At 35.2% G+C, this 27,028-nt stretch overlaps 1 protein-coding gene across 1 annotated transcript in view; it reads left to right on the forward strand.

Moving 5' to 3' along the window:
- The window catches only part of CSMD1 (CUB and Sushi multiple domains 1), a 1,244,565-nt gene that overhangs the window by 1,208,884 nt on the left and 8,653 nt on the right, over positions 1-27,028 (forward strand). The window contains exons 58-68 of the mRNA XM_049818613.1: positions 2,039-2,215; positions 3,049-3,228; positions 4,558-4,731; positions 5,678-5,851; positions 8,308-8,381; positions 11,418-11,529; positions 12,626-12,805; positions 14,489-14,533; positions 18,872-19,033; positions 20,074-20,186; positions 20,930-21,017. Coding sequence (XP_049674570.1) covers positions 2,039-2,215; positions 3,049-3,228; positions 4,558-4,731; positions 5,678-5,851; positions 8,308-8,381; positions 11,418-11,529; positions 12,626-12,805; positions 14,489-14,533; positions 18,872-19,033; positions 20,074-20,186; positions 20,930-21,017 — 1,479 coding nt within the window. The remainder of the gene's footprint in view (positions 1-2,038; positions 2,216-3,048; positions 3,229-4,557; positions 4,732-5,677; positions 5,852-8,307; positions 8,382-11,417; positions 11,530-12,625; positions 12,806-14,488; positions 14,534-18,871; positions 19,034-20,073; positions 20,187-20,929; positions 21,018-27,028) is intronic.

Below are 27,028 nucleotides of genomic sequence, written 5' to 3' on the forward strand. Positions count from 1 at the left end.
TGATTTGGGTTGGAAGGGACCTTTAAAGATAATCTAGTCCAAGCCCCCCGCCATGGACAGGGACACCTCCCACTAGACCAGGTTGCTCAAAGCCCCATCCAGCCTGGCTGTGAACACTTCCAGGGATGGGACATCCACAACCTCTCTGGGCAACCTGTTCCAGTGCCTTACCACCTGTACAGTAAATAATTTCTTCATTATGTCCAATCTAAATCTACCTGCTTTCAGTTTAAAACAGTTACTACTTGATCTCTCACTACAGGCCTTGGTAAAAAGTCTCCATCTTTCTAATAAGCCCCCTTTAAGTATTGAAAGGCTACAATAAGGTCTCCCTGAAGCCTTCTCTTCTCCAGGCTGACCAACTCCAATTCTCTCAGCCCTTCTTCACAGGAGTGGTGTTCCAGACCTCTGATCATTGTTGTAGCCCTCCTCTGCTATAACTGGTCCATGCCTTTCTTGTGCTGGGAGCCCCAGAGCTGAACACAGTATTCCAGACATGGTCTCCTGAGAGTGGATTAGAGGGGGAGAATCACTTTTCTCGACTGATGACCATGCTTCTTTTTATGCAGCTCAGTGTATGACTAAGACTGGAATTTCTCCAGTTGTCTAAGGAGGAAGGAGCGGCAGAGACAGACTGTTGTGTAGTGACTGTAACTCCCCATCCTCTGTCCCCTCTGCCCCACTCCTGGGGCAGGTAGAGGAGCCTGAAGTGAAGGAATGAAGTTAGCCCTGGGAAAGAGGGGAGGAAAGGTGTTGTTTTAATGTTTGTCTTAGTTTTATCCAAATCTATTTTAATTAACAATAAATTAAAGGAATTGTCCCCAGGTTGAGCCTGTTTTGTCCACAGTGGTAATTGGTAAGCAATTCTTTATCTCAACCCATGAGCTTTGTCGTCCCTCCTGCTGAGAAGGGGGCAGTGAGTGAGCAGCTGGGTGGGCATTTGGCTGTTAGCCAAGGCTAATATGCCACAATATTCCAAGCCATTAAGTTTAATCATACTTATATTTGGTCATATCATGGTATTAAACTAAATAATTTCACATCTCAGGAAACCACACTTAATTGTGCTGTAGGAAGAGTAGAAAGAGTTGCCAGCTCTTGAAAGTTGTGCAAAAGACAGTTGAAGTATTTCCTCCCAGTCTTACAAACCACTTCATGCTCCATGGAAGACTGACGGAAAAGGTTTGATTTAGATGCACATTTCTTTACCAACTCTTGATTAACCCTGTTGATATCTTAACCTCCAAGTAGTTTTATTTTATTCCTATGAAGAGGAGTAGTCTTTGTCCAACAGTGGAATGTTATCGTACTTTTTGCCAGTGTCCTGTCTGCAGGAATGGTCAAATAAAGATGCTTTAGAGGAAATTTGTTGGAAAAATTCAAAACAAACAAGAAAATCCTTCTCATGATTGGCTGGTCCAGTGGAAAAAAAACAAAAACAAAACCACAAAACACTAAACCCTCCCAAAATCCCAATATGTAATCAAAATAAACCACTGTCAAATATCAGATGTACGAAGCTGAAACATAATTATTGCCCTAAAGTGTAGCTACAGATGCCAAAAAAGATGTGGAGGCCAAAACAGAATGTCTGTTCTTTTCTTCAAAAAATAAATGGTCAGGAAGATCACAATTTACTATTTATGCATTTTTACAGTTGAAAGAGGGGATACCAGAAGACAGGAAGAGAATAGAAAAATGTGCCCAAAGGCAAAACAGGCACAGGTCTGTCAGAAAGTCCTGAATGAATTTTTTTCTCTCCAGCGACTGTATTGGGTGGAGTGGAACAAGCAGTGCAAACTATCTGCCTCAGCAATTGAAAAAAGAACAAAAAAAAAAAAAAAGCAAGTAAAGTGACCATATTAACAAACAGAAATAAGATATTAAATCAAGAATACACCTATTAAACATTTTCTTAGTAAAACTTGCTATAGCTTTTTTAAAGGATGAGCTATTGAACGACGTTTCTTTTTTTTTTTTCCAGTCAGTCACCTATCATGGAAATTTTGATATATTTTTTTTAACCTTTTATTCACAGCTGTATCTTGTGGGAACCCTGGCACCCCAGCCAATGGTATGATAATATACACTGATGGAATATTATTCTCCAGCTCAGTCATTTATGCTTGCTGGGAAGGTTACAAAACTTCAGGGCTAACTACTAGACATTGTACTGCTAATGGGACATGGACTGGCACGGCTCCAGACTGCACAGGTCAGAAATAAACTTTCTTCCTCTAAAGCTTTAAAGTAGTAAGTTATCCAGCCTTCCTACTGAAAATGATTATTTTGTTAGATAACACATTTTTTCCCCATTTATCTGGCTTGTAATGCATGAATATTTTATGTATCTAAAGGTACATGCCTTTTTAATACATGCTAGATGTTTCCAGAACTATCTTTTAAGATGGATGCATCTGTATTTGTTTACCTCATGAATGTCAACATTGAAAATATAACATTACTCCTAAGAATAGGGTTTCCTCTAGAGTTTATCTGACTGATAACCATTTTGCTAAGGACCAAGAATCAGGAAGCAGCAAGACTGGGCTACTCCATCAGGGAAAGCGAGCAGGGAGCAGAAGGGTGCTGCGATGCCAGCAGGGCCAGTGACCTCACTGACAAGGCCAGACCCACAGGACATCAGTACAGTGATACAACAACAAAAAAAGACTAATTTCATAACTCTACTGGAATTACATTGCACCATCAACATAGGTATAATGTGACAAAGGACCCAGAATGAAAGAAGGAAAAGTCCTGTCAAAACTACCACTAATGTAACGGTCTGCAGTAGCAGTAAAGCATACCAGCCTAAGCTAATGTATTTAAGGAACACAATATTTGGCCCACACTATTGCAATGCCTCAAAAATATTACTTTTTAGCTAAAAATCAGAGATAACATTTTTATTTGTGTGAAATGTATGAATAAAAATTCTTGTTTTGCACACCAAAAAAAGGACATTAGCTGTACATAGTTCAATGTTTCATTACATGTTTATTAAAAAAAAAAAAATAAATCCTTTTTTTTTCTTTTCCTCACTAGTGATCAGCTGTGGAGATCCAGGTGCATTAGCAAATGGCATTCAATTTGGAAATGATTTTACCTTTAATAAGACAGTCAGCTATCAGTGCAATCCAGGATACTTGATGGAGCCCGCCAGTTCATCTACCATGCGTTGCATAAAAGACAGCACTTGGAACCAGAGTAAACCAATTTGCAAAGGTGTGCTTCTGACCTACAAATACTGTTTTGATAATATATGTGAAATTCACTAATCATTGTCTTTCTTTACAAAAAATTGTCAAAACGTTATTTGGGACAATTAACAAGCAAATGCAACTAAAATATTTAGATAGGTATTTGTGTAAAATTTGTATTTATTTTGCACATATGCTGTAGTATAATCAGTCAGAATAGTGACATTAATGACTACAGTAGAACTAGATCAGTCTGCAATGAAAATTATTAGAGTGTTCAATTTCAAATGCTAGGAATGAAGTACCTTTTTTCCCTTTTGGGGCCTTTTGGATTAGATGGCCATAATTGTGTAAAGGGATCCTGCAAACCAAACTTTCTAGAAAGGATTCCCTTGTTGCAGTAATGTAGTCATCACAAATAGCCAAAAAGATCCTTTACAAATAGCTAATTACAAGCGGTAACATAAAGGTCACAATGGGGATGAGGCTGAAAGGCAAATAAGGCAGCCTGGTGAAAACTGTTAGCACTACTACAGCAGCTCAGGAAGTAAATTTAGCAGCCTAGGGTATCTTCTGCTTATAAAAGGCCTAGAGTGCCAACTCATCTAGCACCGCTTTAAAGTGATGTCTACGTCTAGCCTACTAATTACATTTTGGCATATGTACTCAACCGACTGCATTTTCTGTTGTGAAAATCACTGACTGAGTGATTTTACGGTTGTGTTCTTTGTTGAAAGAACTGATGTGTAAATGTAAACATGGTCATCCCAGATTTCATCGTTTTGGGCACTCTTTCAGAAGCTGGAAAATACCAGAATATTTTTAAAGAGTCTTAGCCACTAATTACCAGTAAAGTCAATATCCATTGTGTGCTGAAAGCCTTAGAAAATGGGCAGGGGAATGAACAAAGTCATATTAAGGGCTTTAAATAGTGCTGCAAAATTAGTTTAACATAAAATGCAAATATTTAGAATCTTAGAATCATAGAAACATATTTACTGAAATAAATCATATTTCTTGAAAACTTCTACCTAGCTCCGTAACCTGTTGCCAGCAATGATCAGTAATGAATATGTAGGGAAGAGATTCAGAACTAGGTGAACTACATACTCTTCTGGCTTCCAGCAACCTAAAGCTCAGGGACTTCCTAAACCTAGAGGTGGTATTTTTGTATTTAAATTGGTTTTCTGTCTATTACAGGCTGCTTTGTCAACGCAGGAATGCTTTGTTGGAATTGAACAGCATGAAATATATTATTATTTTTTTTTGGTTTCAAAAGTATGAGTCGATATTTTGTTGCATTCACCTAAACCTATGAAGTCTTGAAATTATAACTTTTCTTTTTGTGACACAGCTATTACCTGTGGCCCCCCTCCACCGGTACTCTATGGGAAAGTGGAAGGATCTGATTATCGCTGGGGTGCCAGCGTGAGTTACAGCTGTGCAGAAGGCTATCAGCTATCTAACACAGCTATCCTCTCCTGTGAGGGTCGAGGAGTTTGGCGGGGAGACATCCCACAATGTTTGCGTAAGTTTTCAGGGTACAGTTGTGTTGGTCTTCACCAAAGCTACAATCAGTTGTCTCGGGCTACAGTCACTTTCTCACTGTTTAAAAAAAACCTCAGCTAGATCAGGTAATATATGGCCTACTGCAGGATTCTCCCTTCTCCTTTGAAAAAGCATACCTTGTTATAAAATTGAATGGTTGTGCCCATTTAAGGTCATAGACTTCTTCCTTTCCCCAAGAGTCACCTCCATCTCTTATTACCTAATTGGACTCATCACCATTTGCCTTACTGAGGATCTTTCTGAATGTTCTGAATTTGACTTGTGGTGAGCATGATTAAAATTTTTGCTTAAACTTTTCCTTTCTTCTTCCCTGTTTCCATTTCCATTAACAGGTGAAAACAAGGATCCTAACACTTAAGCTCATAGCCTTGCTCTCCTTTCTAAATTCTTTTTTCTTTCCTGAAGGCGAGTACATACCCTCATATCTTGTTTGGTTTTGGTTTTTTCAGCTGATTCTAAATCTGTCAACCCATCTCTTTCAGTGCTTGAAATCTTGTCAGGACTCTGACAAACATTTTTCCTTTTACTTAATTAGGGCAAAAATTTCCTGCCTACTCATCTGAGGGTGACTGATGTGAAAACTGGATAAATTTTGAAGCATTACAATATAGCGTTGTCTACTTTAAGATTACTTTGTCATCCAAATCTAATCAGCATTTAAGTGTCTCAATTAAAAGGTCTATTTTTCCAGGTTAAGTTTTATGCTTATAATAACTATAACAGTGACAATTAATTTTAAATTGCTGTCAAGAATTTATCTGAGCTACAATCCTACATAGATAAATGAACATACCATTTGCACTCATATTCAGTATGCCTGACTTGAGCATAAAACAATGTAGAATGATGCAGTTGAAGCATGTGCAGTTTTCAGTAACTTTTTTCTTTCCTTTTTTATGTATCAGCTGTGTTTTGTGGTGATCCTGGTACACCAGCAGAAGGACGCCTCAATGGAAAAAGTTTCACCTACAGATCTGAAGTTAGCTTTCAGTGCAGACCCCCTTTTATTCTGATAGGATCTTCAAGAAGATTCTGTCAAGCAGACGGTACTTGGAGTGGAATTCAGCCAACATGCATTGGTAATAACTTCCACTACTTACACTGTTTCTACTGGGAATATTCTTGATAAACTATTACACTATAATAAATCTAGCAATTAACTTTCCAAATATAGAAAATGTCTGTGTAATATAAAAAGAACTAGATAAATAAGGTTATATTTTGAGTATAAAAATTTTAGGATAAACACAACCACAAATGAAGCCATTTGTAGATTTACATGATTGCTTGTCTGCTGGAAATGCAGAATGTCAATAAGTGCAAGTGCATAAATTTGTTCCATCTATTTTTAGAATCTTTTAGATATGCAGAAGACTTTGGCAGATTAAAGACCAAATTCTGTCACTGGAGAGTTAAAGGCATTCGTCAGAATCAGTCCTGAATCAAAAAGCTTTTTGGACTTTGTGAAAGTGGCTTGTACAGCTCAAAAGGATGAAGTGTGCTGGGTCTGATCTTTTGAAATTCTGATGAACTGCCAAGTACTATCAGTTTCTCATTGACTGATGTGCAACTGATAGGCTTTTAGCATGATACATTATCACACTAACTGAGAGAAATACTGGACACCTCTAACTCCCACTGGCATCAGAATTTGGTCCAACTTGGGGTGACTTGCTAGAGAAAATTATTGCGGTGTTATAATAGAAAAATCCTCTTTGATATTTCTAAACAAACACATTCAGATATAGACTCTAGCCCATTTATATATTTTGCTGTGGCTTAGGCATTGGCTATGTGGAAGAGCTGGGGTGGGCACTCTGGGAAAAGGTGGCAAACATGATTATTGAAAACAGCTGTATTTGTTAATTAAGACATTAACACTCAATACAATTCTTTGATAAGAATTCAAAACTCCTTCTGTCCATAGTTTTTATGAACTGGGCAATCCATTTTACATCCATGTTTTGTAACAGAGGCAAGAAGGTTTACAAAAGTTAAATCTTAGGTCTATTGTGAAAAATCAAATTTAAAAATGCCACAATGACATTTATATTCTCTATAGCGTAATACAGAAGTACTTAGAAAATACTGCATCAAATGCATAAGCTTTTCTTTTAGATCATAGTTTTTATGTTATCGCAAAAGGAAAATGTTAGACCATCTAAAATATATACAGATACCATTCTTAAGCAATTTGAAAATTAAGATCAGTGAACAATACCTAGAATTATGCGTAGAAGTACCATAGGATGGGAAATGATGGCAAACTTTTATTTCTAGATATTGATAATTTCCTTAAAATACTTTTGAGAATTCTTCCTTTTTGTCCTACGGTTTCTTCAGAAAGGACATGCCTTAAAAAGTACTTCAGCTCCATGTGTCTATTATTAGCAATGGCATTCCAACTGATGATAATTTGTAAAAAGTGCTTTAGCTGTTCAAGCAGCTCAAGGTCAGGAGTGTGTTTGGTTTTTAGTCTTGCACATTAGGTCAAGATCCACCTAACTTTTGAAGCCTTTGGTAAATATCAGTCCAGTTGAATTGTTACGCTCTACTGATGGTCAACATTGAAAATGGAAGTTGACCAAGAGTGATATGACATATCACATTATTGTACGTGATAAGTTCAATTTTCCCTGTACAGAAAACTAGAAGTGGTTACAGATGAGGTATAGTCCCAAGTTGCATTTTTTGTAATGCAGTGTCAGCACAAGAGCAGACTTGGTTGCCAAGAGGGAATCACATAGTACAGAAAGATCCATTAGATCAAGTCCTGTGCTGTCTACCTGGTGGATGTGACTGGGCAACCCCAAAGCAAATACACCATCAGAATGTGAAGTGGACATTGCTGAATCAAAAAGAGTTTCAGGCTGCTTTAAATTACACTCATGAAACTGATCATCAGATAAACAGTTATACTTTGGATTTTTTGTGAGGGGACTGTCTTTTCATTCACCAGCAACAACTGAGGTAGCAGTCCATTTGAAACTTTTGTCTTCTGGTGACATAGAAAAAATTCTATCAAAAAAATCAAGTATTTGCTATAAGAAAGCAGGTTGCCTTTGTGTTTGGGTTTGTTTTGTGTTGTTTGTGTTTTTTTTTTCTTTTTTGGGGGGAGGGGATATTTTAGAAATTTAACTTAACCATTAAGCTATTCACTGGGAAAGAAGAGAAGAAAAAGATTTCCCTATAGGTTCCTATATGCATTGTGAGTAGTGGGATATACTATGTATTCAAAAGGGTTTAAAAGGATAACCTCAGCAAAAATTAATGCAATCCTAACTCTAAAGTCTACACTGCCAAAGATACCTGCAAAAAATACCCTTAAATAGTGGGAATATACTTAAGTACTGTGATCTATCTTGGAAATTTAATTGGAAATGCAAATGTAATATATAGAAATACACACATTTCATTAAAAATTCAATTCTTGTCATCACTAGACATTGATGAAATGACTTAATCTTTGCAAACAGTTTTAGAGTATTCTTTCCATACCATAATAATATCTGTCGTGTTTCACATTTTACATTAGATCCAGCTCACAATACATGTACAGACCCTGGTACTCCGCATTTTGGAATACAAAACAGTTCTAGAGGTTATGAGGTAATTCTTTCTTCTATTTATTACCTTTCTAAAATGAAGATGCATTTAATAATCACAGAGATATTAAATTATCAGTAGGCTTAAATGTCTGATGTAAACTTTGGGAAATTTCCACTCCTTTTTAATAAAAACTCATGCTTCATTCTGAGGTTTCTTTTTAACATACAGCTTAAAGAAAGAACTTCTAACCTTGCAATATATCATGTGTTCAATCCTTTAGGAGACTTTGGTAGGGAGGACTATTTATAAATTGATTACCTAATATGATATGACATGATATAATTACTTTGCTTTATGATCATAATTCTTTCATACATTGATGAATAGTCAGTAAATACCTAACAACCAAAGACCTGTCTGATCCAAAGGCCATGTAGTCCTTGACAAAAAAAGTCAGCAAGTAGCTTTACTAAATTAGCAATTCATGTTACATTTTATTCAGTCAGAGAAGATAAAATTATTCTATGTGTTGGATCCAGGTTCTCTGTGATGAATGTCCTTTCTATAATTTCCAAATTCCTTACAGATTATTAGTTTACCAAGTGACAGTCAGAAAAGTGACCGAGGAAATAGAAGTAGGTACAACAATGACCAGTCCACAGTCATTATACAGATTGATTAACCTCATGTGGATAGATTCTTCAGGTATAAATATTTGCAATTGGAATCTAAAATATGTTCTGTTTGGGTTTCGTGCTTATTTCCGAACCTAGGGCAGTGTGTCACATGGCATTACAACCAAATTAGTAGAGCTGTTTTTTCAAAAAATCCTTTCTGGAAGTTCCTCTGGTTATTGGTACCCCCCCTCTCCTGCAGTGGTGCTGTCTCTCATTGCTGGGGCTCTCAGCTCTTCTCTTCCCCTTCTGCTCCTGCCCGGCTCGCACATGCCAAGGCACTTCTCCCCTAGCCACGTCTTGTGGCCTCGCCCCTAAGGTCCTTCTTCTTCTAGTAATAGGTGCAATTGCTTTCTGTCTGTTGTCTCATCTTGACCCTTTACCTGTCCCCATCGCCCCTTCACAAACAACTCTAACCTTTGCGCCTAATTTGATCGGGGGGGGTGTTGTTTTTTTTTCTCTCCTGCTTTTATATGCCTCACATGTTATCTTTAATACCAGAATTCTACTGGCCAATTCACTGTTCTAATGTCTGTCAAACGTGAACGCTAATTTTCTCTTCTCATTCACCTCTAGAGGCAATAGTAGGTCTTCATCTGTTCTGTATTTAGTCTTTCTCAACTATGTGCTCTCACTCTCAGATCACTATCTGGTACAGCAAGATGTAGACTTCTCTCCAATTACTTTTGAAGTAGATGGGGTTTTTTAGCATATGTGATTAGTGAAGGTTCCTGTTTGTATGATTTGGCCAAGCTTCTATAAACCAGCTTTTAACAGTCTTCCCTCATTACAGAATGGTGTAAGGCAGGCAGCAGATCTTTAAAGGGTTTTTTTGTGCCTTTTGTGCTTCCCTGGACTGTGACTGTTACAAATGCCTCCAATGTTTTTCATCCAAGGATTATACAGAGAGTGCACTGCTTCTATTTCTACTTTTACCTGTAAATGAGAAAGAAACATAACTCTGTAACTACCTTGAACGTAGACATTATTTTTTTGCTTGGTCTTTTGGATCAGTGAGGAAAGATTTGCAGCTCATCATTACTTACTGATACCAGAATTGGCAATTTCACAAGCAAGATGACTTAGAGTCAAGACCAGCCACACTCTGTTCTAGTCTATACTACAGACATGTTGTGTGTCCTTGGCAAGATAGAGAGATTAATATGTTTAAAAATAGTTATAAAGAGATAAGTCAACAAAGCCGTATCAGTAAACTGACCTTTAAAAATACCAGTGAATTGCCCAAGCCACTTCAGGAAGAACTGGTGTTGCATTTGCTGAACATCTGTCGTGATATTCTGTTTTTATGTAACTGAGTATACAGTTAACAGGTAGCTACTTTTGAAGATAACTGCCCATTTTTAATGTCCGTTGAAGTCCTTCTATGATATTTGCAGTGTAGAGCTATCTGCATTTATATACCTGCAAGCTATTTTATTAATATGCATCGATCACTACTCATTTGCAACTTACTTGCACTTGTCCATGTAATGTTACTTTATTAATAAGTCATCTAATTTCAAATAATATTAATTTTTTGGGTTTTTTAATTTATTTCATCTGATCATATTTATTGCCAAGTTGTTTTATCCAAAATGAAAGCATTGCTTTACCGGTCAGCCCCGCATCCTTAAATATCTTGGCCTGGAGTTGTGTTCTGGTTACTTTTGTCATTACCATCAATAAGTCCATTTTACTAGAACTTTCCACACACTCTCTCTCTCATATGTTATGAAAATTCTTCACTACATGCAATCTTGTATCAAGTTTTCATGTTTTTCTATTCTCAGCGGAAGTCTAATGACAATTTTCTTCTGAGAAAGGTCATATCACAGTTGACCATAGGAAGGCTTTCCATAACATCACTCTGCTAGTTGAACATCTCAAGTAAAACTTAGGTAGTTTAGAGTAACAAATGCAGTGTAAGAAATTGTGGCCTGGAGTTTTCTCTAGTGCATTTGTTTGTAGATGGAACAGTTCTTCATAGTTTTCTCTTTTACCTTTTTCCTCTTAAACGTTTTTAGTCAAGTGGCACAATGAGAAACCTTTGAAACAGACTTTATGGTCAAGTTCTATTGAAATATATGCAATGATGTACAGGGAAGAGAGACATCTCAGTCATTTAGTTTGCTTCTGTCACACTGACAAATTAATAAGCTGATATGTATGAGTGTTGTTCTTTTCCATGTGCACAGCCTTGTCAATATTTTTCCACTTACTGCTTTCAAGTAAGGTTGCTAAAGATCAGTTGTTCAAACTTTTCATCACTTAAAAAAAAAAAAAAAAAAGTTTAACTCTAGACACTGTAAAAAGAGGACATTTTTATTTTTGAAAGAATCTCTCTGGGAGCTTATCGCTGGTTTGATATCTGACTACATGTGATGGATACCTCTTTTATCTAATATTCTGTTTTGATTCTTAGGTTGGGAGCACAGTCTTTTTCAGATGCAGAAAAGGTTATCATATTCAAGGATCTACCACCCGCTCTTGTCTTGCCAACTTAACTTGGAGTGGCATACAGTCTGAATGCATTCGTAAGTCTGGTTTCTTATCTAATGAGTTAGAATATTGTGCAATTTTAAAAGAGTTACAAAGTGATGCATGTGGAAATTCTCAGTAAATGTTATGCTGCAAGAAAGTAAGCTTTATTTAAAACAGTATTTTTAAATGTTTTTTTGTTTCCTATTCTAAGACCAAAGATGTATTTGGGATATTAATTTGAAGTAAGATTTTAAGATTTTTTTTCATGAAGTTCACAATAATCCTATCAGTTTACTCAGAAAAATCTGTCCTCATTAACCCACTGCATTAGCTGCTTTAAATTAATCTAGGGGTTTTGTGTGTGTTGGATTATAGAGAACAGAAAGTGTCCTGAAATGTGCATGGGGCTATTTTGTTGGCTAGTATTTTGTGAAACATAAACTAGAACTCAGCAAAATTCACCTTTCCTGGACTATGCAAGGGTATGCAAATGATTATTGTATTTATAGCTCTGTATGGATTGGAGGACATCAAATAACTATTGTATTAAAATACAGTGATCTAAGCTAAAAATAATTCATTAGCATGACCTTAGATTCTTATACTATTTCAAATTATCTTTGGGTTGTTACAAATGAACACCATGGAGCACAGAGAAAGAAGCATACTGAGCAACCATATCTGTTATAATCAATGTACTATGACAAACCCTTCCTATGCAGCCTTTATTTCAACTAAAATTTATAATTAATTTATTTAGCACAATAACCACTCTGTAATTTTCAAAACATTGAGTAGAAGCAATTCTTGAAGCTGTGACAGTACAATAAATCACAGGACCAATCATTGCACCATGTACAATGGCATGTGCTTCCCTTCATTTTAACTCTTTTCTGTTTGCTATCATGATTTAATTTTGGTTTATTGATTAAAAATATGTGATAGTATCATTTTCATCCTCCCACAATAATACAACTATACACTCAGAGTGTTACTTTTACAAGTAATATCTGCTTGATGTTTCTGAAACGTGTACAAAGTTTACATAATGAAAGGGAATAAGTTGGCATGCATTTATTTCAAATTACATACTCATCCTATAGAAACTGTTTACCACCACTTATTCTAACTGTAAAAAACCCTTTACAGCTCATGCTTGCAGGCAGCCAGAGACACCGGCACATGTAGATGTGAAAGCAATAGATCTTCCTACTTTAGGGTATACTTTGGTGTATACCTGTCAGCCAGGATTTTTTCTTGCTGGTGGATCAGAGCATCGGACATGTAAACCAGATATGAAATGGACAGGAAAATCACCTATTTGTAAAAGTAAGTCATTACTCAAGTGATATGTTGGGCCCTACTTGGTTGGATTTCATTTTCCCTGACGTTTTTATTCTATATAGTAGGATTTTTCTGCTTACTATTTAAAGACGCATGTGACACAACAGCTTTTACTTTATGAAAGAAACAGTAAAGAAATCAAAGTGACCATAGCATCTAGAACTCATGGAGGAAAACGTGGGGATATGTGTGTGAAAATGCACAGGCACACATATATAAGTTTACCCCTAACAACAGCAAACAAAACCTAAACAATATAAGTACTACATTTAACTGTATTTATCTTTATATCACAGTTTTAAAGAGTATTTCAATGTGTTCAGTGCTTAACGTATGATTTTCTATTAGGAACAAAAAAAGATATTTCATAGCTTGGCTTTTAGATTAATTCAGGTATGCTTTTTGTCTAAGAAAATCTTCTAAAATAAAAATGAACAATAAAATAAAAAAAATAAATACAACTTTGTACCAGATTCCACTTTTATTTATATCCATGTAAATTTCATATAGTTTTGCTAGAGTAAATCTAAGTATATAGTTCTGAGGACTACTTTTGCTCTTCACATGCAAATAAACATGGCTATAAATTCCTGAGTCAGAAAAATAAAATTATATTTAGAATACAAATAAAGGGAAAATAGTCAGATGCCATGGGAAAGATGTTTGCAACACGATTTTTAATTTTAATTTGTCAAAAATGCTAAATAGATTTAATGCTTGAACAATATTTGATTTTTCATTAATGTATAGGTAGACTTCTTTGTTTCAACATTATCAAGACATAAGTTCTACACATAAACGTTTATCTTCTTATTCTAGTTCCTTAAAGGGTGATTTTTCACGGGTACTATATAATGAATAATTTGAGATAAATGATGTTTTTGCTGATTTTCTTTAAAAAAAAATCAAAGTAAAATACAGAAAAGTTTTCTATAAGCAAGATTTTTTTCTTTTATTGGCTTACAGTCTCTAGGTATAATTCTCCTTGAGTGTCTCATACTTTTTGTGCTTTCTTAGCCCTTGACCAGTCTAATCAGTGAATTTCTAGTCCTAAAGGAAAAAAAAATCCATGCAAGACAAAATCTTCCTGCAGGACACTAACCTTTTTAAAGTGGGTAATAATATGAGACCAGGGTCAATGGACATAACTACTGAGTGTACCAGAAACACAGCAAATGGCACCGGTTGCAATCCTTTCCCATGATATCTGATCCTGTCATCTTAATCCAGCTATCTGGATTTTACTGGTTTGTGTCATAAACATATCAATCTTTATTAACACAATTTTTACTATATTTAATATACTATTATTCATAATTAGATACAGTATTTGTCCCCTCTATAAGGCTCTCTTTTATAGCACTGGGACTGATATAAAAATTTGAGGCCTAAATGTATGAAATACTTGGCTAGCCAGACAACTTTCCACAGTAAAAATGTTGTTTACCTAAATTATTTTATTATTTTCTGAAAGTTTTGTGTAAGTGTATAGGTTTGAACATGTAAAGTATTTGAGACCAGTTATTTCTGTTTTAAATATGGCTCTATTGGATAAGAGATGATTGCATCCCTCAGGCATTGTTTTAACATTCTATTTAAAAAAAAAAAAAAAAAAAAACACAAACCAAATATGTTCATGAAAATGATAATTTGTCTTTTTACTTGTAGGTAAAGGAGTGAGAGAAGTTAATGAAACAATAACTAAAACTCCAGGTTTGTATACAAGAAGAGTTTTAGATCTAAATAAATTAAATTGATTTACACCCTAGTTTGTTATGGATAATAAAAATATTTCCAATATTTAACTTAAGTATTCATTACTCATTTCAAAGGAATATAAATATTGAGGTCTTTCATAATAACAGCTGCCATGTAAAACCTATTTTATGAAATTCTTTCCCAGACAACTTTTTTTTTAATTTCTAAAGTCTCAATTTTCTGAGTTGCACAAAACCCCCTGTCAAGCCAAAAAGATAAAGCATATATAGACAGATTTGATATAGTTTTATATCAGAGAGATTGCTATAACGGAGAGCCTTATAATGAGTGTAGACTATAATAGCAGGGAGTGCGTTCAGTCAAAGTTCTGCCCTTTACATCGCAAGTGTTCTAAGAAACCACAAAAAAACCCACCCAAAAATCAGTTCTGGAAATTTTTATGGCCTTCATTTCATGGAAACTCCCAAGGTACTCTAAGAGAGTGTTTCCTAATCTGTGTGGACCACCAGCAGCGGACAAATATTACTGCCGCTTTTCTGTGCCTCCTGATGAACGTGTGTGCAGTTAAACTTTTCCTCCTGCCAATGACAAAATAGACAAACACATCTGAAAAATCCTTGATGTGGATCTTCTTAGGTTTAATCATTTTCAGACAATGAAAGGCCTGATATTTTTTTTACTGACTTACTTAAAAATTAGCAGAGTTTGCACCAAATAAATGAGCTTGCAACTCTACATTCTGAATTTTAGCAAGCTGCAGGGAAAATAAGATTAATGGTTCACACTCATGGCAGTTCACAGAAGGACTCTGTAGAGTAGATGGGATAAAAAGGTATTTCTGCTAATAATTAACCTTCCTGGTGAGTTTATTAGTGAGAGTGTCAGGTGAAACCATAAATGAGTTCTCAAATGCATTACTTCTACAGGCTCACAATAAAGCAGGATAAAATGTGCATTCATTATAATTAATATACAGTCTTAATTTATTGGAGGATTCACCTCACTGAGCACCTAAGGTATGCATTAATCTGCTACCACACAGGTTTTGAAGTTTCAATGCCAAATTAAAATATAGACCAAGTTTCTAAATATATTCACTATGCAGAACATCAGTATCAATTCACACCATATCATGTCCATTATAAATAGTTTTGATAAGTAAGTACTATTTGAAAGGCAGTTTTTAAAAAATGAAATGTTATGATTGAAAATTCCAGTAACAGTAAGCAGAGAACTGAAACAGTGTAAAAAATGACAGTAATTAACAAGGAAAACTTTTAAGCTGTTTTTAAAAATCAAGTCTGCGCAATTATTATGTCTTTTAAAATTGTGAAACCTCTTTAGTATAGAACACTATGTGTATTGGAGCATTTTCTTTAATTTGTTATCTTGGCTTTTGGTAAAATTCCATTTGCTGCTATCTGTATTTTAAATGGAATGAAGCTAATATTGCTAGAGGTTTTGTAACAGAATAGGTTCACGGTCTGATTTCCCACCTTTGGATATCTGAATACATATTATGCTTATTATTGTTTATTAAATTGCCTTTTTTTGCCAGTTAATGTTTTCATAAGCAATAGTAAATATCATTTTTACAGTACCGTAAATTGTAATTGATTATAAGTTGCAACTACAGAATTCTCACAATACCCACGTGAAGTTTAAGAACTACAATACTCGGTTTGGTTCCCATGGTTCTCACTTTGTAAAGTCTTTGCAAAAGTAGTTAGGAAGCTGTTTTAGTGAGTAGCCATGGAGTTCCCGATTTGTCACATTCTGAGGAGAATCCACAGTTGGTGCAGTATTAGTATAATAATACCCAGTTCATTTTTCTCATTCTGCATTTGCCCACAGTGGGTGGGAAGGGCAGGAACATTGCAAGAGCTTGGCAGAACTGGGTCAGAGCCGCTCTGATTCCTCAGCAGCAACTGCCGGACTGTAGCATTTGTATTTTAACCTTTTACTAAAACATGGCTGGGGAAGCAGAAAGATATTTTCTTCCCCTACTGATTCTGTCCATCTGCAGCAAGTGCAAATTCTGTAAATACTGAGTCAATGGTACTATTTCACAAAGATTAACAGCTATTACTGACAGTTAGAGTGGTTAGAGAAACTAGATATTGAAGATGTTGAATGTGACAAAAGAAGTATGGTGTCTGCTCCTTTATAAAAGTCTTACATAGTACCTATCAGGTTCATACCAGTCATACTAGATATTCACCTTCATGAGAATAACTTCAGACACAAAATTTAATTAAAAGCAAAGACAACTAAAAAGAACTTTATTTTTAAAATGCCAGAATTCAAATTTACTGTATGTGACTACTGTAGCAAAGCTATGAGAACTATGTAGGAAAAAGTCTGAAAGACATTTTACAGAATTCAAATATTTGCAGAAAATATATGAATTCTAAGGACTGTGAGATATGAATTGAAATTTAATGCTTCAGATTTTTAGTATTAAGTTGAGGTTACCTTGTGTAAAGCCCCAGTCCTGCACTGAGTTTTGCTTTGAAAATGGAGCACTTAAGAGTATTTGAAGCTGTTGTACTCAAAACCATATAGGGGGTCTCCACTTGCCTGGAATCCAGTGATGGTACAGACAACATACTAATGATGTTTTCCAATCGTGTCACATTGAGCTTGAACATTTGCTTGTGGCTTTTGAACAATTTGAAGGCAAAGGGCACTGAAGAAGTTATGATTGTTTCTCCTTATGGAAGGCGTACTAGGAAGTCTAATAATGATTAAGAGACAGTCGAGAGCTAATCAGTCATCAGATTTTCAGATGTACTGCCTGTCAGTATGGTTTTTTGGAAATATATATGGTATTATTGACCTGGATTCCTTTTGATTAATTTTTGCAATCAGTGATTAGGTGGAGGAGGAAATACCCATGGAATTTATTCAAAATGGATACACAGGATATCTACACTGATAAATTTCCTTCAGTATAGACAACTGCCTTTACAGGTGCTCAGAGTTTGATAAAATGTAAACAATCAATAATTTATTTTCAGAGTTTAGTTAGAAGAGTGTGAAACACTTCTAATATCAGTCTTTAGCTATTTAGCATGTAGCATTTGTAGTGGTCATGGATAGTAAGGGTGAATTGTAATAGTTGCTAGGGCTGTCATTTTGTCAAGACATCATGTGCTTGATTAAACAGTTCTTTTTACTAAGCTTTATTTTGATTCTTAAAGCTTTACTTCTCAAATTGTAATGCTAGAAAAAGCTTAGAACTAAGTGGAAAAATGACTATTTTCGCTTGTTAGAAGCTGCCAGGAAACACTAGTTGCTGCCTGGCCAGGAGGAGGGTTGGTCTCTTTTGGCCAGCTTAATTGTTTGTCTAACTTAACGGTCATGGTTGAAGGAAGTCTTCCCCAAATTTTGTAATGGCAAAGTATATGGGAGGAATACAGGAATGCGTAGGGCAGAAATTAATGAATTTTTTTCTCTTCTGTGTTTCCTTTTTAATTGATGTTAATATTGCAGATACTGTTGAACGAGAGACCTTTTTCTACTGTGTCATAGATTTAGCTAAATATTTAAAATGTAACATTTAGTGACCTGTAAATAATTTATTTTTTATAGAGAGAGGAAAAATACCAATAACATCAAATAAATGACCCAAATACATATATTTCTTCTTATAATTCATGCTTTATTTTATAGGTTTTTTTACTTCAGGTTATTCAAATTACAGTTTCTGAGAAACAGACCTTTATTTTAAACTAAAAAAGTTCCCTGCTCTGACAACATCACAACTCACAGGTGCAGTAATATTGTATGGAGAAAAGATATGGCATCTAAAAATGACTGGTAAAAAACTTGTGCTAAACTGTATCTGGAATTCAGTGACTTCAGTTAAATATTCAATTGATATTTGGTTTAAAATCACACACAGTGCTGCTTTAACAGATTCATGAAACAATGGGGATGGTGTAAGACAGTATTTCCTTCCAGGAATCCCTGACTTCAGAATATTATTCTCCTTTTTTTCATCATACCTTAAAGCTACAGGGCTTTAGGGGAAGAGACCATTATTTTTCAGTCTTGAGGGCATTCAGTGGAGCACACAAGCTATGAAATGTGTGGTTATTTAAGAACATATATTGTAATGGAGAGGTGTAGTATATTATAGGCAATTGTGTGGAAAGGTCATTAGATATGTTGTCTTTACTGTTGTAATATTTTTACTATAATACCTCCTTAGAACAGTAGATCGATGCTGTAACAGAAAAAATGAAGAATGTAGGTATGGCTAGAAAGATTGCTACTTTGTTGTAGTTTACTCCTTTCTTTGTTTCTTTTTTGCCTGTTTTTATTTAGTTCCCTCAGATGTGTTTTTTATAAATTCACTGTGGAAAGGGTTTTATGAATATTTAGGAAAAAGACAGCCTGCTACTCTGACTGTTGATTGGTTCAATACTACAAGCAGCAAAGTGAATGCCACATTCATTGAGGCATCCAACATACAACTCAAACTATCAGGTAGGTTCAGAATTTGGTGTTAAAAAACTGTTCTTTTAATTTTTTTCATCTGTTTAGTTTTGTTGTATTTTCTGCCAAATACAAAATTAAACAAAAACTTTATGTTTTCGCTAAAAATCTTTTTCTGCTTATCTTGCAAAAGGAAAAGTCCTAATGTAATGGTCTGCACAGATTTAGGTCAATTTATATGCGCTCACCCATCTATTTCCCCCCTTACATTTCAAAGAAGTACTGAGGTAGGGTTTTTTCATCTCAGGTTGATGGATAGTATTGATATGTTGAACTCACAGGTAATATTGAAGTGGCAGACAAAGTGCATATGGGCATTTTAAGAACTGTATCATTGAAAAGCTCCATTATTCAATAGTGATTAATATCTGCTTTAAAACAATATCGTTTTGATAATGGCATAACATAAAATAGGCACAAATAATTAAATAACTTAGTAAATTATGCATACCTTTTAATCAACATTGTGCATTCCTTTCTGCAAATCTGACTGAAGTTCTGATTTAGCCTCTGATCACAGTTATATTTGAAAAGAGCATTACCAGCTCTCAGTACCTTTTAAGGTCAAGAGTTCAGAGAGAATTTCAGTAGTTGGCTGCCAAATAGCAAATTTTCCTTCACTGCACTATTGATATTTACTATAGCAATATACTGTTGTGATGTGAGTAAAAATCATTTTTTTCCAGTTCAAGGAGATTTCAGGCAACGAATTCTATCTGTATTCAGAATTATTGAAATACTGTATGAAAAGACAAATATTCTTGCCCACTTATGAATGAAATTAAACAGTACGAAACCATCTTTGCATCCTGTTATCAAATATGATGTGGGCAAAAGATCAATAAAATAAGATCCTGCTATTACAGCACTTTAAATCTTGTTATTTCTAGGTTATAAAAGTCTGTTATTACAGAATGTTTTCTACAAAATCTTTTAGTTCTAAAGCAATATACTTAGCTTTGAAAGGATATTTGAACAAACGGGTTGAAGAATTGTTTAAAAGGCATGTGTTACCTCTTTAATGTTAATAGGTGTTTACAAGAAAGAAGAAGCCCATTTGCTCTTGAAAGTTTTCCAGATTAAAGGATCTAGTGACATTTTTGTAAGCAAGTTTGAAAACGACAACTGGGCTCTAGACGGTTATGTAAGTAACCACACTGCTATGGATAAAGCGTGCTGAGTTTAAACTTTGAAGTAATTCGTGATTTCCTATATAACTCTATCCAACTTTTTATATTACAAGTATGGAATACAGCACTCTAGATGTCAATGTAGAGAACACGTTATTTTTGTTTTAAAATATATATATACAAACTTCCATCTGCCACAATCCCATTAGAATTTTTGGTTTACTAAGGGGAAAGTGGAGTGAATCAGCATATTTTGCCATGTTTTTACCTTGTTTTCTTAGATGAGAGTGGGAATTTTACCTTTAGAAATATTGTCCTTTTTTGGTTTGGTAAATAGTTCACTGTAATAAAATTATATTTAATCTTGAAGAAAAAAGAGAGTTATTTTACTCTTTGCAGTTCTCCTTTGTGCCTCATGATGCTTTCTCTGGAAGGTAATTTAAAATCTGGTAATGCAGTGGACTTCTATATCTGTATACTAATTCAATTATGTGTATGCCAGTTGAAGAATTTTAAAACTCAGCAATATACATCAGATATTTTAAAGTCATTCCAGGTGTTATTTCGAAACTTTGTTTAATACTTTTGCAACCTTAAAATGATAAATATTGTATAAGCATAGAGAGTTCACTAATATTTTAAAGGATAAAAGTGAAAAATTGGGCTCCATACAGCTACTGTAAGTCAGAAAAATAAATGGCTAAACATTCTTATTTATTTGTTTCAGAAATCTTTTTTCTGTTTCAACATATTCTAGGTATCCTCAGGGCTTCAAAGAGGGGTTTTTACCTATCAAGGTGATATACATGGAAAAGACTTTGGAAAATTTATGCTCCAAAGACAAGGTAAATGCATTCATAAAGCTCTAATACATATAACCTCTTTGGGTCTTGCAAGAGTGAATTCAACAAATGACTTGGCTATCTAGCTGAATTAAGCATGTTTATTTCATACCATTGTTATTATAAAAAATATAGCAAAATATGCATATTTCAAATATACATTTCAAATCCCAATTTAACTCTGCTTAACATGTTACTATCTCATGTTTTCTAGTATACCAACCTAATAAGATGACTACAGGATGCTCTTAATAGAATGCCATTGCAACTGCGAATGTCTTTTTGATAGTAACAGGGGTGTCATGCAATGCAAAGACGTTTTCTGCTCAAATGTATAAATTGCAGTCAGAATCATATAGGAGATTAAAAGCACAGAATCAACTCTGATTTTAATAGTGTCATTTGGAGAGTGCTTGTTGCTGGTGAACTTTTTCAGAATGTGTATGTATTTAGATAGAATTCTACTTCGCTGTCAAAAATATTAAATGAGTGATTGAGGTATATATTACATTTAGGGACTGAAGTGCTCCAGTGGCTGGTGAAAAACATTATTTTACTGATAAAATAATTTTGTTATAAAAACTAATAAAACATTATAAAACATTTACTCATAAAATATTTACTCCTAAAATAGTTTTGGCAAATACCAGGTGTAGACACCTGCATTTCCTGACCCTGGAACTACTGCAGAGTGGTCAAAGCACAGTATATATACAGGAAAGTACTGGGCTAGGAGGAGGAGACAGCCTAGCTAATGTATCTATAGCAGACTGTATCTACATTTTATAAATTGCCTTGGTTCCATTAACTTCATTGGTGCTGTACCCAATGCCCTTTAAAGTTCTGCCAAATCTCCCTTGTATTTCTGTGCTCTATTAACTGCTGTAATAGCAGTTGTGCTGTGGATTTGCTTCTCTTGGCCACCTCTCAAATTGCTATATATGTTTAGTCACAAGGGGTGGAAACCTTACTCTTCAGAATCTCAGCCCAAGAACTGCCAATTACTGAAGCCAAATACAATTTCAGTCTTCAGAGTGAACTCGTCTGTGGGACAGATTATTTGTCTGCCTGTACTTTCATGTAATCCTTATCACTGTAATAGCTAAGCTGCTTTTTCCTTCTGATTTTAACAAGCACACTGTAAAAGCAGAGCATCAAGATTTGTTCAAACATCTGTCTTGTTTAGCAGCCTTTGATACCTCAAAACAGTGAGAGTACGGTTTGTTCGTTTTGTTTGGGGAGTGTTTGTGGGGTTTTTTTCTTAAGGAACTGGGCGAGGATGAATTGGCTTCAGAATGGGAACTACCAACTCCCAAAACCATCTTTCCTAAACCTTGTGACTGGTGTAAACAGGAATTTATTAATTGGACCAAGTTACAGTCCCAGGGCCATGGTATTGCCAACTTTGAGAAGGATAAAATCAGTAATAATTGGCTTGAATGCTATAGAGGCATTCCTCACCGCAAACTCCTCACGGCACTACAATTGAGAGCTAACGTGTACCCCACTAGGGAATTCCTGGCAAGGGGGAGACAGGAGTCGCATATAAAATCTTGTCGACACTGTCAAGCGGAAAATGAATCAAGTGCTCATATCATTGGGTACTGCCCCACGGTGCAAGACGCCAGAATTAAAAGACACAACCAATTGTGCGATTTACTGATAACTGAAGTAAAAAAGAAGGACTGGATCGTATTCCAAGAGCCCATCCTAAAAGATGAACAAAATGAGATCTACAAGCCTGATCTTGTATTCGTAAAAGGGGACCAGGCGATGGTTATTGATGTAACAATTCGATATGAGAGTAAACTGTCATCACTGGCGGACGCGGCGGCAGAAAAAGTAAAGAAATATTGCCATCTTAAAAGTCAAATTCAAGAATTGACGACTGCTAAAAATATCAAATTTAAGGGATTCCCTGTGGGCGCACGAGGTAAATGGTATTCTGGCAATTACGAGGTGTTGAAAGCATTAGGAATCTCAACCTCCCGACAAGAAAGAATTGCGCGATGTATGTCAAGGAAAGCTTTATTTACTTCTGTCGATATCGTACATATATTTGTGAGTCATTCGAGATCTATTGTAAGGACTTAATTATTGTTACTGTTCTGGTTATATTGTGTTTTGCTGTATTACTGTTGGTTGTTCTTATTGTATTTATTGCTCTGTCTCATATTGTTCTTGCTTTATTGTCATTCGTTGCCTTGCTGTATTACTATTGATTCTTTAATAAAACTACCCCTGGTACTCCTGCTCTGTTACCCTGGCCCTGGAAAGGTTGGGAGAGTAAGTTGGAACTTGTATTCATGACGTGTCACATCAACCCAAATTTTGACAAAATATGAATTGGAATTGACAAATTTTACCAGTTTGGACTACTTACTGGACTGGACACGGGTGGACGGGCCACCTTTACTTAACTCGGAAAAGAAACACATATACTTTTATGTGTTTGTTAAATAAGCCAGGCCAAAAAAGATGTCCATGGTTTGCCACCTACCTATATAAAGTTTGGATCCATGTGTTTTAGCAGTGAAATTAATAACTCATGGAGGTAAATGAAGAACAAGCAGAATGACAATTCAGCAGTTACAGCATTCTCCAGCAGATGTATTCTATGGTAGTGGAAAACATTGTCTGTATCACTGTTTAGAGCTGCAATATGGGAGCTCAGTTTGTACGTTCCTAAGGCTAGTAAAGAGCTGAAGTGTCCAAGTTACACATGCATTCCTAGGCTGAGGGCCTTTCATCTTCAGCTTTGACATCTCAGCAGAGAGCTTGCTGCAAATGCAGATACCATCTCTTTTAGAAGATTTCTTTATGTGTTTGCTAAATAGACACTGATTTTCTATAGGTTCCTTGTTCTCTATTGAAGGACCTACAGCTAAAAGGAAGCAGCAAATTTCCAGCCAACACAGGTCATAATATTTGTCCATACCCTCTCATATTCAAGGATAACTTTCTTTGGTTGTTAAATCTATTCTGTTCATGAATATTCTGCTGAGATAATGATCTCATATGTCCTCCAGCTGAAGACTTAACATATTTCCGTTTCTTCAGGATGTTAAATTATTTGCTGCCTTTACACTAAGCCAGAAGTATGCATTAAACTATGCATGCACTAGTGCATACATAATGCTTCACCTGCAAGCATACTTCAAAGAACAGGATTTACTGAGAAATACTTGGTTAAGTGTGAAAGACCAATCTATTTGATGAAGAATTCCCTATCACACGATACTAGAGAAAGACCAGGCTCAGTGGATATGTCCAGTCTTGGAACTTAATGACATAAAAACAGAAAGAACTTTTGTTTCTAAGTACTGTTTATCCTCTTTCAGAAGCAATTCTGTTTGCTTGTAGCCTTAGAGAATAACCCAAAGGGCAAAGAGATCTCTGTTATCAGTCTGCCAAAAGAATTAGAACTGTATCTGAGCCTGCTTAAGGGGCCCAACTTGGGACACCAAATCATTTAACCTCCTTTGCCAAGTAATCAGTCATTTCTGGGGGCTTTTTGTTTGTTATATTTTAATAACTTGGTCTCTAAAGACCACAAGTCTGTGGCTAGGTTCAGTTTCTGTAATTGCTGAGTGCCTGTGCCTCACCACCACTACAGTTCTAGAAGATGTTTATTCTAAAATCTTGGCCTTGTTCATTCCAGTCCGGACTGTCCTTTAAAATTGTATGAAAAGGTGGCTTTGTGAGGAGAGAAATTTACTTCACCAAATGATTATTTTCCTGTACTTATTTCCTCTGGGGAAATACAATGACCCACTTCTCTTTCTTTTTTTTTTTTCTTCAAAATACTTTTTTAGCTTGTCTAGATTAAGATAACAAATATAGACAAGAATATGAAATATGAATAATTAATTGGTCTGTGATATATTAGATCAATGACTGTGAAATACATGTACATTTCTTGAAACTGATCAGCTCTTAAAAGTGTTGAACATCTTGAGCCGTGTGAATTTTAAATTTCACTCTATAAAGGTGTCCTCCTTCTCCAGATAATTTTTGCACAATTTTCATAATTCACAGTGAAACTCTACATCTAAACAGGATAGTCACAGCTTCAGAGTACAGGACAGTTGTGCATTAGCTAATGCACAAATAGATAGCTAGCACTAAGGAGCTATGAGGCTATATATCAATACACTCCTCACACCCCAGGAGGCACCCCAAAGAGTCTCTGCTATCCAGCAGTTAGCAGTCAGGTGAAGAAGGTCCAGCCTCTGTTGATCCTTGGAAGCTGCTGACTTGCTTTCCGTGTTGATATTTTTTCTCTTAAATCCTTGAGCTGCTAACCGTCTTTGTCTCAGAAGTTACTCTTCTCCCTGTAATTCTACTTTTCATACCTTGCATGGCTTTCACTGTCACACTTCTCCCACTTCAGCAGCAGTTCTCTTAGTAAAAGTGAGCCATGCTGTACCAATGCCAGGCAGTTGGAACCCTGGGCTAGGGGTTAGAGGGAAAATGCATTTGAAGGCTCCAAACAACAATAACGAAGTGCTCCTAATGAATATTTTCTTACAAAAAGTATTATTTTTAGTATGTATGGAGAGAACTCAGTAACCGTCTAAAGGGTAGAAGTACACAGCTTGTGCAATAATGTCTTCACTGTGTATTATCAGAATTTGAACTTCACCTGACTGCTGCTGGTTTTAGGAGGCTAAAGAAACCCCTGTTATTTTGTGAAATCTTTAAAAACATTTATTATCTTACTGAATAACCCTCTATTAAATAACAGGTTTCCCACTGACAAAGTATGGTTTTTAAATTAAAAGTAAACCAAACTATCTTTTGCTTTTTTTTTTTTTTTTTTTTTTTTTTAAATTCTATTAGCATGCAGATATTTCCACTTTTCTGGTTTTGGCTGTGGTAGCAATCAATACCTAAATTAGAGCAGTACAATAGGCTTTCCCATTTCTCATCATGATAATGCTGTCAGAAGAAATACAAAGTTTACATCAGGATATGTTTAATCACAAACAGCTGTGAAAATGATTGTAATAAGTAGACCAGACTGTGTTGAAATATTGAGTCTCATACATGAATAAAATTCAAATTGTCCAGAATTGCAGCAAAGTTTATCTTCCATAATGAAAAGTGCACCCAATGCACAGTCTGAACCTGGTCAACACTTCTCCAATGCAAATTAAAGGTTGTAAACTTCAGTTAAAAATTTCAAGCTTGGTTACACTAAATGTGGTACTTCGAAAACTGTAGAGAGATAGAATATTCAATTACCTCCAATAGAAGTTTTGAGTACTAAGTATTAAATGTGAGTCAGTTATCAAACAGAGATAACTTAAAAAGAAATTATCTAAATGGAAGTTTGCGCCTAGTTTTAAATGTTGTTACACAAAAAAAATTTGCATTTAAATTTTTTAAAAATTCCATACAAAAACTTCATACCAAAAATTGCTTATTATGAATTTCAAAGTACTGCTTTCTTTTAGCTGAATTCTGATTAGATATTTTATAATTTTCCTGCTACTTATCCATTAAAATGTTTCTATCATATGTGTAGTGGTAATAGATTTGAGATATAAATTAAGAGTTCTATTGATCCTACATATTTCTGCCTGTTTCAGTACTTGGTTAGAATTTTAAATAAGAGTTAGAATATTAATTCCAGGGGTTTTTGCTGATATAAGCTGACTACAATGAATTTGATCATTACTTTGTTTTTTATTAATTACTCCAAATAATTGGAAAAAGAGCTGGGGATTGTGATATTAAAGGAAGAAGACAGTGATAACTGCATGCACTTTTTTTCAACTTCTATTACTTCTTCAATAAAATATTCAAGGGAGTATTTTTATTAGCATCTCTTAAACTTTTCTTAACTGCGGTAACTGCTTGATTCCATCTGTCTTTAATTTAGACTGATTGGAGAATGTGCAGTACATATGCAATACAATGCAAATACATAAAACTATGCCAACAGGCCTTCCACACCTTGAGTATTGGGACAAATATTGGATTACTAAAGTCCAAAGATTTTTATAATA

Source organism: Accipiter gentilis, chromosome 16 (genome assembly GCF_929443795.1).
Source record: "Accipiter gentilis chromosome 16, bAccGen1.1, whole genome shotgun sequence".
Taxonomy (NCBI): Eukaryota; Metazoa; Chordata; class Aves; order Accipitriformes; family Accipitridae; genus Astur; species Astur gentilis.